General features: G+C 35.1%; 1 protein-coding gene across 1 annotated transcript in view; it reads left to right on the top strand.

The window, feature by feature from the left end:
- The window catches only part of LOC145672727 (uncharacterized), a 139,935-nt gene that overhangs the window by 45,693 nt on the left and 72,846 nt on the right, over nucleotides 1–21,396 (top strand). The window contains exons 4-5 of the mRNA XM_081741903.1: nucleotides 4,538–4,693; nucleotides 8,809–8,991. Coding sequence (XP_081598029.1) covers nucleotides 4,538–4,693; nucleotides 8,809–8,991 — 339 coding nt within the window. The remainder of the gene's footprint in view (nucleotides 1–4,537; nucleotides 4,694–8,808; nucleotides 8,992–21,396) is intronic.

Raw genomic sequence — 21,396 nt, 5'->3', positions numbered from 1 at the left:
ACAGAAAACCAAAGGTTATTTCAGGTAGATTTAGGATCCTTCGAGTATTTATACTCTAGTTGTAAGTGTAAGCTTGTGGTTATAATTATGGCTGTACGAGAGGAGCGTAAGAGTTAAAACATTGAAATATTCAAGTGACTACTCCACGAAATTAAAATTTACAGCTTGCAAAAGATTCACGGTTTATAATTGTTAGTCACCGTTTATACTACTTTATCAAACTTTTAACCCCAGTAAGCAGTTTAGAAGATGGTATAAATAATATACTTACAAGATGCAAACTTCTGGTTACTAAATATATATTGTAATGTATCGTAGAGAAGCGGTACATGGGTCTTCCTCCGTAACTTTTTATTATAAAATGTTCAATACAAATTATGTACACTGTAGAACAAATAAGTAGATGTCTCCTACAATATCCTTTCTCTATAAGTTTTGAATTCCCGCCCAGAGCAGCGCAAAAGTCTTGTGGTTAGTGCTTAGGCGTCTACTGCCAAGTGCAGCGCGGAGATCGGAAAAGAAGCTCCTGATCAGAGCAAGGCGGATGTGAGGTTGTGTCTAATATTCAGTGCAAGACGGACAGGGATAGGAATCTCTTGCTGTAGCAGCGTACAGATGGGTTAGTATCTCCAGCCCAGTGCGTTGGGGAAATTAGTAAGGCTACAGGGTTAAAGAGAAAGGTAGAAATTGATTGATATTCCCTTCAGACTCTTAAAATGCTCTTTTACACCCGAGGCGGTGCTTGTTGAGATTTAGTGGTCTCACTTAATATACTTTCCTCCTCATATTTCGTCATGTAAACCTCGTATTTCAGTAGAGACGATTTCCATCGGCTGCTTGTGATTGTTAGTGACAATCACGTGGTGCTGTCTGTGAATATGAGGGGATATCCCAGCCCCAGGTGGTGAAATATAATCTGAAAAATTCTTTTTAGAAGGAAAACACTTGACATAAAGTCACTGGTATCACTGGCTGTAATTCAGTGGTAACACTGGTTCATTTACACTGTTAACACTGGTTGTAACATTCTAACCCACAAGGTGATGCGAGGTGACACAAATATAAAAGGTTGCGTTTTGTAGTTAAATAAACATGCTTGTAAAATATTCTGACCCCAATTACTAAAGCAGAATAAAATCTTGCTATCATTTGTATTCGAGATTAGGATAGGTTAGCACTGTCGTTAGTTTAATAAATATAAACCATTCCGTCCACTGTATTACCTTCATGTGATTATTCAATTTATACAACTTGCGTTGTTTGTTCTGGTACAGTTCTTTCAGTGATATTTCCGCTTTGGGATTAAGTGTGGTTCTTTGAAGATAAGTCTGTTTATAAATCAATCATGTGTAAATAACAAGAATGCTAAGGATAATATGTAAATAAATAGATGGAAGCAGGAGTGCAGTCATCCTGCAGAAAACGAAAAGTACTATTATATTGATCAGCTGGAATTTTTAGCATATGATGCTTTTGTATAAGAAGTTCAATAAAATGCCAACAATAATGATGCGTAAGAGGATTATAAGGCTGAAGGTCGTAATAATCCAGCAGAAACCTCTATGTAATTGAATTTCATAGAAAGGATTTTTTAACCCTTTCCGGATCCTGGCTTTTTGGGCTATTTTTTAGACTTTTAGTCAAGCAGCTACTGTATCGTCACTATTTATTCCAGGATCATGGTTCATGCCTTATTCTCTTCAGAATAGAGCTGGCTTTCGAATGGTACCACTTGCATGCTCATACCATATACCAGAAGCGGGAAAAAATTGTCAAAGTGAAAATTTCGGAGGGAAAATTTTTTCTCGAACTTTTGCCCCCCTGGACCCCCCCTGTGTGATCGTAGCCATCAAAAAAAATCTGATAAATAGTACTTGGTATACTGAATTTGTGTGCCAAATTTCAAGTTTCTATCTTGAATAGTAAGGGCGGGAGAATTTTTATTAAAAATTCCCACAATGCCCCAAAATACCATAAAACACTATGATCTCAGGGAAAAAAAATTCCTGAGACATCCCTAATTACCCTAGGACTATAATCCGCCAATCATTCTCTTCAGAATAGAACTGTCTTTCAGGCGGTACCATTTACGTCTCCATCATGTATCTAAGGCGAGAAATTCATGAAAAAAGGGATTTTTAGGGCAAAATTTCCCTTTTTTCAACTTTTGCCCCTCTGGACCCCCCTGTTTTTACGCAGAAATAGGAAAAAACTTCTGGTAAATACTACTCGGTGGACTGAATGTTTGTGCAAAATTTCTATCTTCTACGTGAATAAATAGGCCCGCCAGAAAAAAATTCCCTACCATGCCCCACTTTTACCCTATACAGAAGTATATTTGGATAAAAATTCACTGAGACGCCCTAATTACCCTAGAATAATAATTCGACCGTCGTTCTCTTCAAAATGGAAGTGCCTTTCAGACGGTATGACTCACGTGGTCCTATCATGTATGTAAGGCGGGAAAATGACGAAAAACGGGATTTTTGGGGTAAAAAATCCCTATTTTTACCCCTTTTGCCCCTCAGGTTCCCCCCTGTTTTAGCACTGACATCGGAACAAAAAATCTGGTAAATACTACTCGGTGGACTGAATGTTTGTGCAAAATTTCAATCTTCTACGTAGAAAAATAAGCCCGCAAAAAAATATTGAACATACTCTTAGAAAATGAGAAAAGAAATTTTTGACTTATGACGTCATCACTTCCTATGTCTGGATGCAGGGCGGTCTGAAACCATACGTAATGTCTTCTGTAAGGCCTCTGGACTTGAAAAAAAAAAAAAAGAAAATAAACCCGGACGAAGAAGCTCAAATAGAAGAGAAATAACGCAATGTACCATGACAAGTGCATATGGTACAAATTGTACCATAGGATCCCGAAGGGGTTAAATTATTTTGTTCTTATTTTATGAGAGTCTATGTCGTGACTATAGATTGTTCATTATGCAGATTGAGAGTAAAGTTAAGGTCAAAGTTGCCAGGCCAAGTTTTTTTGCTATATTGTAGGACAAGTGAAATTGTTGGTTGGCACATGCAAAGTACTTTCTTTACTATATTGCAATCATTCGTAATAGAAGTATGTCAACGAGGAGTTGATTGTGTGCGCCGCCATATTGTAGTTCCGTTATGAAAAGATCCTAACAAGGTTCCTTGTAGTTTTGATTCTTCTCTTCCTTTTGGTCTTGTTTATTCTTTAAAAAATGGTTTGATGCAAACGCCGGAAATATATTGGATTCTCGTTTCAAATATTAACGTTAGTTAGACCTGTTTAGTTTAGGATTTACTTTACAACTGTTCCTTGCTAATTCATGAACAGACTTAGAAAATGCTTTTCCTTTGTCCCTTGTTTGTGAATGGGAAGAGGGGCAAATGTTGTCTGATTATGATATCTATCATAATTCTTAATTTGTTGGACGAAAAACTTTCGAAGATTTTTTTTTCAAACGTCCTGATTTTTGTGAGAGATTTTTTCTCTATTTATTTGATGGGACTTTATAAGTTCTGGACTCTTTGCCGCAAATAAATAATAGGCTGATTGTTTAGATAACATTTGTATGTACGTGTTTCTTGCAAATTAAATGTGTGGAATTAAACATTCCCATTTGGTCTGGTGTTCGTGAACGATAGATATCAAGGAATGTAGATGGATTTGTTTACGTATTTATTTCGAGAATATTAGCGTGGTTAAAAGTGTGTAAAAATTAACATTTGTAGTTAAATATATCGGCATTACGTCATGCTTTATGCACCATTTATCGATCATAATGATTTTGAAAATACAAAAGCGTAATATAATTTCTGGTTCTAAATGTTTTTCCATATTTTCTGCTGTAATCCAATTTACAACTAAGTGACAAGCTACCTTGTGGCTAATTTTACAAACACTAAATTGTGTGTAATGTTTATATATTAAAACGGAAATGGTCCAACGGCGTTAAATTCCCAAGAGTCTGAAATAGCATCTACTTGATGGTGTGATAATTCGCCCTGCGTTTTATCCTGGAATTTTTAGTTTTAGTGGAAGACCAATTTTTAATTACTATTTGTTCTATTCGTCAGATAACCATATGCTGATTATATGCTATGGAATTCTGTTCATGATGACTTCCATACATTTAGTCCAAGCTACGCATACTTGTAACTCCATTATTGCTATTAATGGAAAATATTTATATATTTATGTTTTAATATTGATATTAGAATGTTACTGCTCCTCAAAGTATGTCCAAAATAAGATTTAATATTTTTGAGTACGCATTATGATTAGGCTAATGAAGGCCGATGTTAGGAAGCACCTTTCGAATACAATCAAATATAACCATATGTTTAAAGTTCTTTTAACGAAAAGAAATGCAAAATGTTCAATAATAAAATACCACATAAATTAGGATTAAACTACATAATCGAAAAGGAACGGCAATCTTGTTTGTACACATAAAAATCTAAAAGTAGATTTAGATATTAAAGCTTTGCAATCTATGTTTGGTTAGCAGCTGTTCTTATGGATAAAATATAGCCTATACGTGGTTTTTTTCAGCTTACCAAAACGATCTGTCTCAGGAACCAAATTGGAAACAAGTAACAGAATTCAAGTATTTCGCTATGCAGTTGGTGAAGCCCTCAAAACGTACATTCAGCATTGTTCAATGGACTGTGTAAAGTATATTTTAAAGGCACCAGGAACATTTCTCAGGTTAAAATCTTTTAACTTGTTTCTTTAAGACATATGAGCTTTAGATTTATTATTCATATTATACGTATGTAGGTTGTCTGCTCAAAAGTAGCTTCAATGTTATTCATTATTGTATAACAGATCCAAACATTTGGTCACGATTCAATAACTACAGTGGACTCCCTCAACCGATCTCTTCTAAACTGCCCGTCTGCTTAACTGCCTATTCTCCAAGAAAAACGTCATTTTGGTTTTCAGATTAGTTCCGTGCTCCACAAGAATCTAGCACACAGCTAACTAACTCAAACGTGTTTTACCTTTACGTAAATGTGTTTTAAAATACAGTGGTGTACCTTATTCAGTATTGTAACCGCATTGTTTTGTTTTGTGCTTTTATTCAATGAATAGTTTTAGACTGTAAATAGTTGTGTAGTTTGTGTAATACTCTAGTTAAGGATTCCTCACCCCTTTTGCACCAGCGTACCACCAAACATAATATTAATCAACATTACCATAAGTCGTACGTACCACTAACAGCGACTGAAGCACCACTAGTGGTATGAGTACCACAGGTTAAGAACAACTGGTCTACTGTAATCTATTAAGAACAGAATATGTTGTTCAACTAAGTTTGATTAGATCAGCTTATGGTCTAAACTACTGATTCTCATAATATAAACGTATTGCAAGAGTTTTCAAACGAACTTAGTGGAGCTATAGAGTTCAGAGATTGCAAAATGATTATTTTGATTTCAGCCGATTTTTTTATTACCCTATGGAGATTTTGTCTCTTGATTATAGATTAATGGAGAGTCTACTCTACTTTAAATGTATGTGAACACCACATTCGTGAAAATAATTTCGCTGGTAAAGTGGAAATTACCACTACTACTGAAGATAAATTGTTAATCTTATAACATCTATCTTTTGGAATATATATTACTCTGATATTTCACATGATAAGAATATATGGTGTTAATCTGAGAGTTAGAGATAGAGAAATATATTAGCTAACCGGTTAGGGTTTCCAAGCCATAAGCTTGCGATATGCTACCCGATCTCATTGACTGTTGTTAAGATAAGTCTCTGATTTACAAAGGGTTCCGTAATCACGATAGTGTTGTGTTCAATGAACGAGAGATCAGGTGATAAACCAAGAGAAGTGCAGCCCTACTGTTATCTTGATTGCTTGATGTGGAATCGCCTTATTCTATTCGAAATTGTTTTATGTAGTAAACTTACTACAACGTGATCCAACCGCATGAATTTACTATTAGCTAGTAAAAGACCCTTCAATACTTATTAAAATCAATGACAAGAGATCAGAGCCGGATTAAGACAGGTTGTTAGAGGGGCTGTAGTCTCGAACCTCCAGGCAGAAAGGAGCTTCCAATTTGGAGCCACCTACCATGTCACCCTCAAAATCTCAATTTTCTAGCTAAAAAGAATCATGAAGACACAATTATCATTATAAAATATAATATGACCAAAAGCATGACACACGTTTAGTGCTCTCAAACGGGTCGGGTCAGGTCAACTCGGGTCGGGTTTTCGGGTCGGGTCAATCGGGTCAGCTTGGGTCGGGTTGTCGGGTCGAGTTGTCGGGTTGGGTTATCGGGCCGGGTCAGTCGGGTCAGTTCACTTTGGTCAACTGAGTTTAGGTTGAGCTGAAACTCGGCTGGAGTCGAAAGCTGCTGCTTTTCACTATCTGCCTAATTAAAAATAGCAATTTTCAATTTATTTTATAGAAACCATAAATCTGTTTTGAACACTTGTAGCTAGTTTTTTTATGGTAAATGCTTATTTTTGTACTTGTGTGTACTCTAATTTGTAAATGTGGAAGATTGATTTTACCAATCGACTGTAATATTAACATCTACGCCAATATGGAGTCTGGATTTAGAACAAAACTAGAAGTTCTTTAAGCAAGGCCAAAAGAAAGATTGCATATGGACGACCAAGCCCAAGCAGAGCTGCGGTGGCTCAGTGGTAGAGAATTCATCTCTGGTGCATGGTGTCCTTGGTTCGATCCCAGCTTTTGCTAAGTAGGTTTTGTGGTGGAGAAACGCCGTGTAGTGGGTTTTCTCGGGGTTCTCCTGTTTCCTCTTACTTTCTTCATTCCACCATTTTATTCATTTCTCATGGTCACCGTATCCCTTAGCCACGGTGCAGAATCGAGGGACCTTAAGCTGAATATTTCATTTTATTTCACCAAGCCCAAGGACATCGATACAAGAACAAGATAAAGATCGGATATGCAAGACGAATTGCAGAGTAATCTTGCTCTTGGCCTTGTTTTGGTAATCACCAAGTAGCGATGAACATATTTTCTTGCTTTCCGTATAGTATGAAAGACAATAATCAAAATCACACTTGGTCTGCATTTGTACCGATGAGGCGAGCATTCTTGGCTCTTGTATAGCATGAAAGACCACCAAGAGTTCGAAATGCAGGACCAAGACTTGACTGCAAGACAAATAATAAGACGCAGTATTGATGACCAAGACCCAGGGAGCGAATTGTTTGAATTTCATTTGTTGGGCTGAAAGTGATGAAATAAAATTAGTGCTTTATAATTAAATATCAACCTGTATTTTTAAATTCATATTATGTATCTTCTTACGTGCAACTATATATACTGTAAAATACGTTTTAATTACCGAGAAAGAAATATCAAAGTGATACGGGTCCCGGAATCATAAGAACCTATTTTGGAATGAAAGTTGAAGGGTTGGAAAAAATCACAGGTGTTCTCCTGTTTCCTCAACCCTTATCATTGTAGTTAAACGATTTCCTTTTGTCTCCGCCAAGAGACTCTTGCTACTGCCTTCGGAGAAGACCCCCTGGCGTCCAAGCAGGTGAGAACACTGACCTTGAACAAAAATTTCGTCACATAGAACTAAAGCAAGAAAAAAATTCTCCTACGTCGGACATTGGTATCAGTTATAAAAAGAAATAACCAAACCTCAAAAGTGCCAAATATTCATTAAGATGCATATACAAATCCCCCGCTTGATCTAGTTAGTGGTTAACGTGTAAGACTTCGCTACACGTGGTCCGGGTTTAATTCCCAATGGGAGTGCATTTTGGCGTTCACCCAGTGTCGTGACCATAGTGCTCTCAAACGGATCGGGTCAGCTCGGATCGGGTTACGGGTCGGGTCTGGTCGGGTTGTCGGGGCGGGTTATCGGGTCAGGCTACTCGGGTCGGGTTGGGTCAGTCGGGTCAGCTCGAGTCGGGTTGTCGGGTCGGTTCAATCGGGTCAGCTCGGTTTGGGTTATCGGGTCGGGTCAACCGGGTTAGCTTGGGTCGGGTTGTCGGGTCAGGTCAATCAGGTCGGATCACGGTTCGGGTCAGTCCGGTCGGGTCGGGTCATCGGGTCGCTCTTCAAGCCGACCCGACCCGACCCGTTGAGAGCACTACACATGTTCAGTTAACTTTCTCACTGTACTTTCAGAGAAATGTATTGGGTAATGTTCGCAGGGTAACTGTGTTGTTATCCAGTTACAACAAAATTTAAGACGGAAAACCATCTCCAAATATGATGCTCTCAGTATAAAATGGCGGAATTTTTAAAATCGGACGAGCAGTTTGAATTGTACAGTCTTTCTGCTCCCAATGATAAATTTAAATGCAACGTTGCCTTATCTCGACCCACAACATAAGTGAATGAATTTACTATTTGAAATGAAGGCTGAACATCGACGTGTTAGCGTAAAAGAGAGTAACTTTATTGAGTTATGTTTTGGGTCCAGATAAATGGCAACGTTGCATTTTCATTTAACATTGGGCGCATAAAGAGTGTACAGCCCAAACGGTTAGTCCAATTTAAGAAATTCCTTCACTTTAGATTGAAAACATCATATTTGTAGATGTCTTTTTTTCTCTTACATTTTGTTGCAATTCTGATAACAGCGGAGGTACCTTATATCAGCGGTCTTTAGAGACCACCCTGTAAAATATATAAGTTCCAAAACTCCATTGAGAATTATCTTCTCAGATGAACTACAAAATTAGTTAGTATGTTTTTAAACATATATTTTATTTTGAAAACATTATTTCTAATAATTCTTCACTTTCCTTCAATAACGATACCTTATTATTATTTTGAAAGGTGACAATTCTTCTGCTTTCAGATTGTTTTGGATATCAGTGCTGATAGTATTTGGTGGCCTTGGAAGTATGACATTACACTCGTTATGGGTAAAATTCAGCGAGAGCCCTTTGATATTCATTGAAGAGAGAAGCACAGTTTTCAGAAATTTTACTCCTCCAGCTTTCTCAATATGTAACATTCACACTTACATAGATAAACTACCGTAAGTGTTCGTTTTATTGCATAATATATACTATAAAGTCTTATGAAAATGTTTTTGAATGTCTACAGTAATTTATCAATTGTTTTTGGAGCAACACGATTTGTTTAAGGATTCAACTACTTTACCTATTAATACGCGTGAAGTCACTCTCATGATTAGTCACTGTGCAAATTAGTAACAGCTAATTTTTTTATAGCTCAATAAAATCCAACTTAATTTTTAATTAAAATATTAAGGATAATTATGTCTTGTTACACATCAGAGATTCTAAATTACATTTTCAATTGTAACAAATACCTTAACAATAATTCATATAACGGAATTTAAATTCCATATTTCAATGAGGATCCAGGATTTAAATGAACCAATTATTTCGGAAACTTCTTATGTACAGCAGCAAGGGCGCAAGTTATTAATCCGTTTAAACTTCACATAAGAAGAATAGAAGCACTCTGACTGAAATTTGACCCCTCTCGTTTGAGTCCCGGGGGAAAATTTTGGTCCTGGAAACCCGTTGTTGCCATTCTCATACTCTTGGACGCTTACCAGATGTAGAATCAAGATGAAACATGCCTTTTCGTCTTCTTCTTCCTCTTCTCGTCGTGTATTGGCTACCCCTGTGGGAAAATTTTGGTCCTGGGAACCAGTTAACTAGTTGTTGCTATGCTCATACTCTTGGACGGCTACCGGATCTTCATCACAGTCCTTTCAGTTATCATGATCGAAGCTTCCCAATTGATTGGTCTTCGTCTTTTCGTCCTGTATTGAATAGCTAGTTTGGACCCTTAACCCTCTTGCAAAGAGTATACTTATATATATTTATTGGTGTTTGGCCCCCTGTAGTATAGCATATGATACATATCTCTTCATTTCGAAGCACTATAATGCTTTCAAGCGTTCAATGCTCTCTCTTTCTCTCTCTCTCTCTCTCTCTCTTTCATCGAGAATCGAACCCGGACCAAAGTGGTACTAAACTTTATTAACCAACATAAAAACAAATTAAAAATGCAGCATCAGATTATTATTATTATTATTATTATTATTATTATTATGGGAGTAGCTTCGTTAACTTACGATATAAAGATTCTGTACACGAAAATCTAGTTTAATTGGGGAACTGGGATCGAATTTGGTAATTCCAAATTTAGAGTTGAACTAATCCTTGCATGAAAAGAAGTATTTCACGTATATAGCACTTCGCACTGTTTTTCGTTTCACGACAGAAAGGAACGAATTAACTTAATGTCTTAAAATATTCAATGCTTTCTCACCGAGAATCGAACCCAAACCCTAAATATGCTTTCATTTTGAAAGCTCTCTCATCAGAATCAAACGCAAGACCTGTACTTCAACGATTTAGAGTTGAATTAATCCTTGCATGAAAAAAAAAGAATTTCACGTATATAGTACTTCGCACTTCTTTTCGTTTCACGACAGAAAGGAACGAATTAACTTAATGTCTTAAAATATTCAATGCTTTCTCACCGAAAATCGAACCCAGATTCTAAATATGCTTTCATTTTGAAAGCTCTCTCATCGGGATCAAGCGCAAGACCTGTACTTCACGATTTAGAGTTGAATTAATTCTTGCATGAAAAAAAAGAATTTCACGTATATAGCACTTCGCACTGCTTTTCGTTTCACGACAGAAAGGAACGAATTAACTTAGTCTTAAAATATTCAATGCTTTCTCACCGAGAATCGAACCCGGACCCTAAATATGCTTTCATTTTGAAAGCTCTCTCATCGGAATCAAACGCAAGACCTGTACTTCAACGATTTAGAATTGAATTAATCCTTGCATGAAAAAAAGAATTTCCCGTATATAGCACTTCACACTGCTTTTTGTTTCACGACAGAAAGGAACGAATTAATTTAATGTCTTAAAATATTTAATGCTTTCTCACCGAGAATCGAACCCAGACCCTAAATATGCTTTCATTTTGAATGCTCTCTCATCGGAATCAAACGCAAGACCTGTACTTCAACGATTTAGAATTGAATTAATCCTTGCATGAAAAAAAAGAATTTCCCGTATATAGCACTTCACACTGCTTTTTGTTTCACGACAGAAAGGAACGAATTAATTTAATGTCTTCAAATATTTAATGCTTTCTCACCGAGAATCGAACCCAGACCCTACATATGCTTTCATTTTGAAAGCTCTCTCGTCGGAACCAAACGCAAGACCTGTACTTCACGATTTAAAGTTGAATTAATCCTTGCATTAAAAAAACAATTTCACGTATATAGCACTTCGCACTGCTTTTCGTTTCACGACAGAAACGAACGAGTTAACTTAGTCATAAAATGTTCAATGCTTTCTCACCGAGAATCGAACCCGGACCCTAAATATGCTTTCATTTTGAAAGCTCTCTCATCGGAATCAAACGCAAGACCTGTACTTCACGATCTAGAGTTGAATTAATCCTTGCATGAAAAAAAGAATTTCACGTATACAGCACTTCACATTGATTTTCGTTTCATGGCAGAAAAGAAACGAATTAACATAATGTCTTAAAATATTCAATGCTTTCTCACCGAGAATCGAACCCGGACCCAAGGATCGTGGTCCTGCTTAAGTGTATGGTACATGTATAAACAAGATGAAACGTGATTTCCTTCTCGTCATCCCCTTTCTTCATCGTGCATGCGTGCACAGATATCTGTATGCATAGTGCCACTAGTCTGTGTTGTTGAGCTACTGATGTAACGTAGCTAGGTAAATCATAAGTTACTGTATAATATTGACAAACTCTTATTAACTGGAAATATTTGTTCTCGTAGATTTCGAACATAATTGAACATAGAAATGTAAGCAAGATATCATTTAAGTAGACGATTAGAAAAATACGAATTGTGGGAGATTGAGGATGTAACTGCGACCGAATTCTGTATCTGAAAGGATACCATTCCAAGAAGTACGAGAATTACCATATATTAGTGCATATAAATGTTTTGCCCCTCAATATAATCAGTATTGTACAAAGGAATTACGTTTATGAACATTCGAACGTTGGCCTGTTTCATCAAAACAATGTCCGGATCAATTATGTGATGCTGGATTTTTTACACGAACAAAAGAGACCAAACTATATTCTTCTATTGTGCTGGTGAATTAAAAGATTGGACTGATAACGATGTTCCATGGATAGAACATGCGAAATGGTTTCCTGATTGTCCATTTCTTTATCTTAAGAAGGGATATGCATTTATTAAACGAATACAGAAAAAGTGCTCTGATATGCAAGTATTTCGTAGTGCTCCGAATGTATACTTATAAACGTTAGTAAGAGTTGCAGTAGGGAATTTACCTTTCAATATAATACAATTTGATGGGAAATTTGAATAAAGTTCCATTACGTACTTTTTCTTTGTATATAATTGTAAAAACGTACATATACATATTCTAAAGTTATCAAAACAATATGTATTTATACACATAATTTACGTATGTGCTATTTTGTATATCCTCCAGGGTTTTTATTGATAATGGTGCATTAGCATCGTATTTGAAAAATTTAAATATGTTTAACATACAAAGGAATGAAGATTAATTTATCTGGACGTAACATGAACGATCTTGAATTTACTGAATTGATATCATAATCGTAAGTGTATAGGGCATATATAAACAAGATGAAAGATGATTGTTCCACCTCCTTGTCATATTAAGTGTTGAACATGGTCTTAATTCCATGAAAACCAAATTAATTTGTATAGAATAGTGACACATTTGAACAAGTGATTTGTGTTGTGTTTCTAGAGAAGTGAAATTTAACAGAATGGGAAGAAAACTTGTACATTTGATTCCACTTGTTTCGGACTACAAACAAAAAACTCATAGATTCAAATATGGCTGATTTATTTGATAGTGTACAAACACAGTCAAGTTGACGGAAACCGATACTCTTCCGTTGAAGGGTATAAATGAAGAGGACTTCTGTTCATAAACAAGAAGAAAATATTTTTTTCATTTATACTGAACAATGTAGTACTAAATCTAGTGCATGTAATAATAATAATAATAATAATAATAATAATAATAATAATAATAATAATAATAATAATAAATATAATAATATAGTGAAATTGAAAACTTTTATTATTTTGACATAAAATTTGTCTTTTGTGATCGTTTAATACGTTTAAATATGATAGGATTTTTAAATTAGTATACTAATGTTGGTGTTATTCCGATACTTCTCTTTTAGGAATTAAGAAACTTCATTTAGAATGGTTGATCTGAAACGAAACCGTACGGATGTCTTTTTTCTAAGGAAACGCTATACATTTATCGCTATTGCGACAGTCCTTAGTTCGATCACAGTACAACCTACGTTTACGGTGAACAACGTTGTGTTTGTAGATTTTTTGTATTCATCAGAAAGTCCAGACGACACGAACTGTAATCAAATCAGGGACAAAAAGTACTGGATGTAAACCCTCTACCATTAAACCACTACACTCCTCAAACCTAATATGTAATAGGTTTGTACATTATGTGAAGAGCACAGGAAAAATAAAGATCGCATCGGATTAAATATATACTGAATTCTTGTTATCTATTATCGATTTTTTATGGCGGTTAACGTTAAAACCAGAAATAATTTCTATTATTTCAATTTGAAAAGAATTAAAGACATGACAGAATTTCTTTTGGAACAGTGAATTGTTTTCAAAGAATCCAGTTCCCGATCTTAAAATTTTGATTGTTGATTCTCAAAGTTTTCTTAAAAATCTTGCCCAAAAAGAAGTAGAAAATGTATGCCCCGATTTTATCTAGAAGTTATCAGCATACTTTCGCTTTATTAGTATGGCACCCACACTAATCACAAAAGGAGCGTTTCCCAACCTTTTTTTAACTTGCGGCACACTAAGGATGTTATTTGGATTTTAGCGGCTGAGTTACATATATTATTACTTGTAAATATAAAACATAGCGGTATTTTTTCTGTGATTATTGATCTCCTTCTCACAAAGAAACCTCTATCACTGGTTTTCCCCCGTGGTAAATCATTATGTATATTTTTCATTGTAATTTAAAAATAGAAAACAATTGCAAATGAAATATTGGGGTCAGGTTTTTTAAAAATACCCTTTCTTTCAAAAACTGTATCCAACCTTTTACTAAGAAGGAAGATCACTAATTAGCGAAGGAACAAAAAATCTCTTTTACTTTTAAAACACAAATGTCAGTTAATTTGTCGAAAAGATTGAGTGATAGTTTTCATTTCAAGTTACGAAATAGTCTGCAACAAAAAAAGCAATAGTGGCCATAACAATGGTAAAAAATACTTTTTTCAACATTAGAAATGTACAGAAGAGTAACCCGGTATGGAACCTAAAATTGTAGATTACTAGTAAAGGTTCATAGTAATGTGAAATACGAATATACATTTTCCCTACGTTTTGCAATTTGATTGCTATAAAATTAATAATTTTGTTTCGATTCCTCGCGGCACACCAGCGGCCCATTCACGGCACACCGGTTAGGAAACGCTGCACTAAAGCATCAAAATTTCAGTCAGTCAATTAGATGGATAGACATAGCCCTTTCATGTGGCTTCCCATTGCATTGCATAGTCTGGAAGTGAATCTTTACATTGCATTGTATTGTGAAAAAAGAGATTTGTATGTTAATTCCTTGTTTTATCACATTGTATGAAGAGAGAGAGAGAGAGAAAGTATATGTGTATGTATGTGTGTATGTGTGTATATATGTGAAAGAAGAAGAAGGCAATGTTATATCATTTGCGGCTGCTATATCACGTTTCTGAGAAGTGTGATTATAATAATCTGTATTCGTTCACAGAGGACGGCGATGTTACGCAGACCAGCGGGAAAGGCTAAAAGTTTTTTTTTTATTACTAGTTTTCGTGCACTGTGGCAGAGTGCATGCAGTCCCTAGTTCGACATCCTAGTTATAATGAACAACATCGTACACTACATGTAGTTCTCCAGACATAAGGCGTACAAGATAATTTTGAATGAAATATAATTATTGAATCTTGAATTAGGGATCACAAAATTTTTTGAGCGGACCCCTAAATCGACTTTCCGTATTTTTTTAAGGGAATAAGATCATTATAGTGAGTTAAGTGATAATCTGGATCTGGCTACACTTTATGTAGTTGTCCAGATATAAGATGTACAAGAATTTTTTTTTATTCAAAATATATTGGATCTTGGATTAAGGTACCACAAACTTTGTGAACATACCTCTAAATTGAGTTTTCGTATTTGCTACGGAAAAAATCCTCATCATGCTGTGTTAAGTGATAGTTTTTGCAATCATTGAGACATCATGCCTTTCGTAAGAGAGAGAGAGAGAGAGATGACATTTTTCAGTTTAACGTTCCACAAATATACTCCTTACGCTAAAGGAACACATGTTTAAGAAAAGTGCTGGAATACAATGTGAAAAGAGATAGCCCCGAGAAAAGAGAGTGTGATATTGCCCACAACAAATTTACTTCCTCGCAGGTCGAACCAGGAACCATAAGCATCAGATATAAGTACACTTTATCATTCAGACGGTCAAACCACAGCACAAATGCAGTGATTGTTTTGTGTCCTCACCTGCGAACAGTCATCCCTTTACTTATTTAACATAAATAAAATAAAACTGTTTATCTATCTGTTTGTCTGTATGTCTGTCTCATGTATGTGTTCTGGGAACACCAAACATGATTATTTTAACATTTAACAATAGTCCCATGATAGAATAAAGAAGAAATTGGGAGAAAACACCAGAGCCCCGAGAAAACCCACGAGCACAGTGTTTGTCCAGTACAAAGTCCATACGGTTCGAAGCAGAGTCGAATCGAGGGCCTTTGAGTTTTCGTATCTGCCACGGAATAAGAACATCATACTGAGTTAAGTAATAGTTTTCGCAATCATTCAGACATCATACCCCATCGTAAGAGAGAGAGAGATAGAGAGAGGGAGAGAGAGAGATGAAATCTTTCAGTTTAACGTCCCACAAATATGCTCCTTATGCTGTAAAACGGACGATATTAGTGTCTAATACATATTTTTCATGGCCGCTGGTTTTTATTGATATTAGTGCATTAATATCGTATTTGCAAAGTGGAAATGTATGTTTAACATATAAAGGAATTTAGATTAATGTATCTGGACGTAACATGTACGATCTTGAATTTATTAAATTGATATTTTCATCGTAAGTGTATAAGACATGCATAAATAAGATGGAACGTTATTATTAACGGAATGAACATCATTTTTCCAATTGTGTCTTTTGATAAGAACGGCTGTGTGACCATTGCTGATGAAAGATTAAAATTGGAAATAAACGTGTTATGCAAAGAAAAACTCATAGATTTAGTTATGGTTGATTTATTTGATAGTGTGCAAACACAATCAAGGTGTCGATGGACTGAACTTCTGTTTATAAAGACGAAGAAGAAGAAGAAAATAATATTTTTCAATTTATACTGAGCAATGTAGCATTAAATTTAGTGCATTTAATACTAATAATAACAATAATAATAGTAACAATAATAATAATAACAATAATAACAATAATAATAATAATAATGTTGAAATTCTTTATTTACACATAAATATGTATTTTGTGACCGTTTAGTCGCCTAAATGTGATGTCTATATCATCTCAAAATTGAAAATGTACTTATCGATTTGAGATTTGTTTCTCTTTTCGTACCGAGAAGTTTCTTGATTCATTGGCAACACTAGTTTACCCTAGTAAAAATATTTTGAGGTTTCAGCACCTTGATAAATGTTATTCGCCGTGTTCGTACAATTACTTTTATCAATTTATAGTTTTTATACATAACTCATGTAACATTAAACAGTGATTGAGATCTAAAACTTGGGTGAACTAGTATTGCTCATAAGTCTTGGATGTGTGAATTAGTATTGTTCATAAATCTCGGATGTTTCTGTATTGTCTTGAATTTGAAAATACATCGTGTTAGTGCAATTACTACATTAATTTAAAGTTTTTATATATGCCTCATGTAACATTAAAACTGTGTTTGGGGACTAAAACTTGAGTGAACTAGTATTGCCTATGAGTCTCGGATGTTTCTGTATCATCTCGAATTTGAAAATGTACTTGTCGATTCCAGACTTGTCTCTTTTCGTTGACAATACTACGAGTCTCGAATGTTTCTGTTTCATTTCGAATGTGAAAGAATGTACTTGTCGATTTGCGACTTATCTCTTTTCGTACCGACAAGTTTCTTGATTCATTGGCAATACTAGTTTACCCGAGTAATAGTATTTTGAGATTTCAGCTTTAGATCTTCCTAGCAAGTTTTTTAATCCCTTCATTTGTGCATTTTGTTTGTACTTTTATATCTTGGGAGTTATTAGATAAGACGTTAGGATAAAATGTGAACGTGATTTTATAACAACAAAAGAGTAGGAATGCCGAAGGGAACATTTAAATTAGAAATAACTTATTTTGTTGATCTTTGAATAAGAATTTAAGAGAAAACTCTATGAAATACAAAAAATAAAGGTTACCCACGCACACACGATGTTTGTATATCGCAAAAGTTCACTTGACGGGAGCTGGGATTGAACCCGAGTCCTTAGAGAACAGTTGAGGAACAATTCATGTTCATTCCTGTTGTTCGTTTCCTGTGATGAAAATACCTACACCTTATTGTGAAATTCATGCTTTCATCCCACCGTGATCAAATAAGAATCTTTTAATTCTATACGCTGCTAATATTAGTATACATATTATTTGTAAATAACTAGACACTTGAACAAAATAACTTTCAGTACAGAAACAAAACATCGGTGGGTGGAGACTCCTGTGAATTATTGTGATAACTTTAACATATTTTTCGAGAACAAAGCTCTTGGATAATATTGTTTTGTACATAGGAAAGGTCCTTTTGCTTATCGATATGTAAGCTTGAGAATGACACGTTTCGCTCCCCTTTCATTGTTTGTCTTCAACACAGTATAGCAATAAATTCGAAAGTAGACACTGCAGAGTATCATTTTAAAATGTATTTGCATTGTTCATTTCAAAATACTTCATTTTTATATTACAAACATGAATGATTTATTGTGGGCCTGAGTAACCATAATAAATAACAATTTCCTGTAACAACTTTAAGTACGATGTGTCTTCAGTGCGAACAGTTCCGGGTTCGATTCTCTGTGGTGGCACTAGGTCAAAAAATGTAACACTCTTTAAAGACCAGTCACCTTGAATGAGGTTTTTCTGGGTCTTCCTCATACACACCATGCAAATGCCTGGGGTGGTACCTAACTTTCACAAAATTAAGATTTCCTGCTCGAAGTGATTCTACTTAAGGTACGTATAAGAAGATTTTTCGTTTCTTTTACTTTTATTAAAATGTAGAAATTCCAAACAAATGTACAAGATTAAATCCAAACCTAATAGCTCTCTCTCTCTTTCTCTCACTCTCTCTCTCTCTCTCTTCAATTAGATTTTTATTGGTGACATCATTTTTATATGATATCATGACGTACCACACTGAGTCTCCTTATATAAAAGTTAAAGGAGATCTCCCTCGTGAATAAGTTGTTAGTGCAAGTTCCTTTAGCGTGGGAGATCCAGGGTACGATTTCGTCTGAGAACTCCTGTGATTTGGATTCAACGTTAATTAGCAATAGTAGACCTACGTATCATATAGCATCGCTGTTGTATAGGACGTTAAAACACAAATCAACGCAATTGAATCATAAGTTATGGGTTGTATTTTTTCAATGATGAACATGAATATAAAGTATGATGATCTTGTAAAGGTAATAAGCATTTCACTAATTAATTAATTAAAATCTCTTAGTTTTCAAATTGAAGAAAAGCGTATACTTAAATTAGACACTAGTAATAATGAATTCAAATACGATTCTTCATACAACGTCAAATATTACTGAACTAATGAATGATACATATTCAGAAACGTATAAAATATATCACTTTCATTAAAATCACTACACTGAAAAAAATATTCTTTTCTTTTCATAATAATGAATTCAAATGCGATTTTTTTCATACAACGTAAAATATTACTGAAATAATGAATGATGCATTATCAGAAATGTATAAAATATATCACTTGTAATAAAATCACTAGAGTGAAATACATGTTTTCTTTTCATATATATTGAAGGTAAACGCAATCAGGAAGCAATACGATCACTTATATATTCATAAAAATGTACAGCATATCTGAAGCCAAGATAAAGGGAGCTTATTATGATGAAGGTTCTCAAGAAACATATGAGCTTTTCCAAGTGAATACAACCCCCACCTCCCCCTACTACATTTCATATCCTTATTCAGTTCCACATCTGAAACAGTTTAATTTCCTTATTCACAAACATTATTTGATAGGTGTATCGAAATAGCATCTTCAGTAAAACTTATCTATCAACAACCTTATTTTACATTACACATGGCTCAATAATCTTCAGTCGCACGTGAGTATGTTCGTATGTGAAGACGACAACAAACATACATGCAATCTTTAATGCTGTATGCGTTTGAAAAAATCATGCAATTCGATATTCACCTTAGCAACTAAGGTCTATTCGATCAAAGAACAGTCTGCAAACAAATCTTGTTCCCATGAACACTCACGAGTGAATTCGTGAGAATCCCAAGACCAACTTAAATAAAGCAAATAGCTTCAATGAAACACTATATTCTCAGCAACTAATCAGAAAAAAAGATGGAGTATTTAGGATTCCCAACCTATGACTTCAAAACTTTATGAATTGCTATAGGAAGCATGTACCCAAGTGGTCATTGTGATGAGCAAATATGTGATCCTTCATATAGCACTTTTCACATATAACACGAGTGCTCCTGTCGACTTGAGTATACAAATTTTCATGTTACGTTGTCAAAACATTATGAAATGCTATGACAAGGTTCCGTTATTAGACCATGTTCAATCATTGAAATCCAACACGATTTAAAACAATCATGAACCACAATATTCATCTTAGCAATCCAGGGAACGTCCCCAGGACAAAAAGTTTCCCACAGACGTTGCCTAACACTTTGCAACAGGAGGGTGCTGGGAGCAGGGGATCCAAAAATGATACCCAATGCAATGAGGAGCTTTCGTTCTTAGCTTTAATAGCTACCCAATACTATTTATGTCAAAGTACAGTAAGAAAGTTAAGGGAATATGTTTCATATTTTTGGCCATATTTTATTTTATAATAATGATTATATCTTCATGATCGTTTTAGATAACCAGCTGAGGTTTTGTTCAGAGTGGAGACCTGGGGAGATCGGTTCCGCTGATGTGCAATTCAGTCGATAATGTTTATAGATGTCCCATACACTTACGAAGGACCACGATCCTTGGGGTCCAGGTTCGATTCTCGATGAGAAAGCACTGAATATTTTAAGACATTAAGTTAATCCGTTCCTTTCTATCGTGAAACGAAAAGCAATGCGAAGTGCTATATACGTGGATTTCTTTTTTTTTCATTCAACTCAAATTTAACTCATTTCAAGGATTAATTCAACTCTAAATCGTGAATTACTGATCTTGCGTTCGGTTCCGGGGAGAGAAGATTTAAAATAAAAGCATATTTAGGGTCCGGGTTCGATTGTCGATGAGAAAGCAATGAATATTTTAAGACATTAAGTTAAGTAAATCTTTTCTGTCATGAAACGAAAATCAATGCGAAGTGCTATATACATAAAATCCTTTTTTTATTCATGCAAGGATTAATTCAACTCTAAATCGTGAAGTAACAAATTCGAACCCTAGTTCCCCAACCAAAGTAGATTTTTCTGTACCGAATCTTTATATCGTAAGTTAACAAAGCTAATCCCATCAAAATAATAATAATAATAATAATAATAATAATAATAATAATAATAATAATAATAATAATAATAATAATAATCTGATGCTGCATTTTAATTTGTTTTCATGTTTGTTATTTACGTTTAATACCACTTTGTTCCGGGTTCGATTCTCGATGAAAGAGAGAGAGAGAGCATTGAACACTTGAAAGCATTATAGTGCTTCAAAATGAAGAGATATACTATACTACAGGGGGCCTAACAGCAATCAATATATATAAGTATGCGCTTTGCCAGAGGGTCCAAACTAGCTATTCAATACAGGACAAAAGGACGAAGACCAATCAATCTGGATAACTGAAAGGACTGTGATGAAGATCGGGTAGCCGTCCAAGAGTATGAGCACAGAAACAACGGGTTCCCAGGACCAAAATTTTCCCACGGGGGTAGCCAATACACGACGAAAAGACGAAGAAGAAGACGAAAAGGCATGTTTCATTTTGATTCTACATCTGGTAGGCGTCCAAGAGTATGAGAATAGCAACAACGGGTTCCCACGCCCAAACTTTCCCCCGGGGCTCAAACGGGGTGATCAAATT

This window comes from Thermobia domestica, chromosome 16, assembly GCF_964235325.1.
Source record: "Thermobia domestica chromosome 16, izTheDome1.hap1.1, whole genome shotgun sequence".
Classification (NCBI taxonomy): Eukaryota; Metazoa; Arthropoda; class Insecta; order Zygentoma; family Lepismatidae; genus Thermobia; species Thermobia domestica.
The sequence above is the reverse complement of the archived record's forward strand: the minus strand, read 5'-3'. Positions and strand labels throughout refer to the sequence as shown.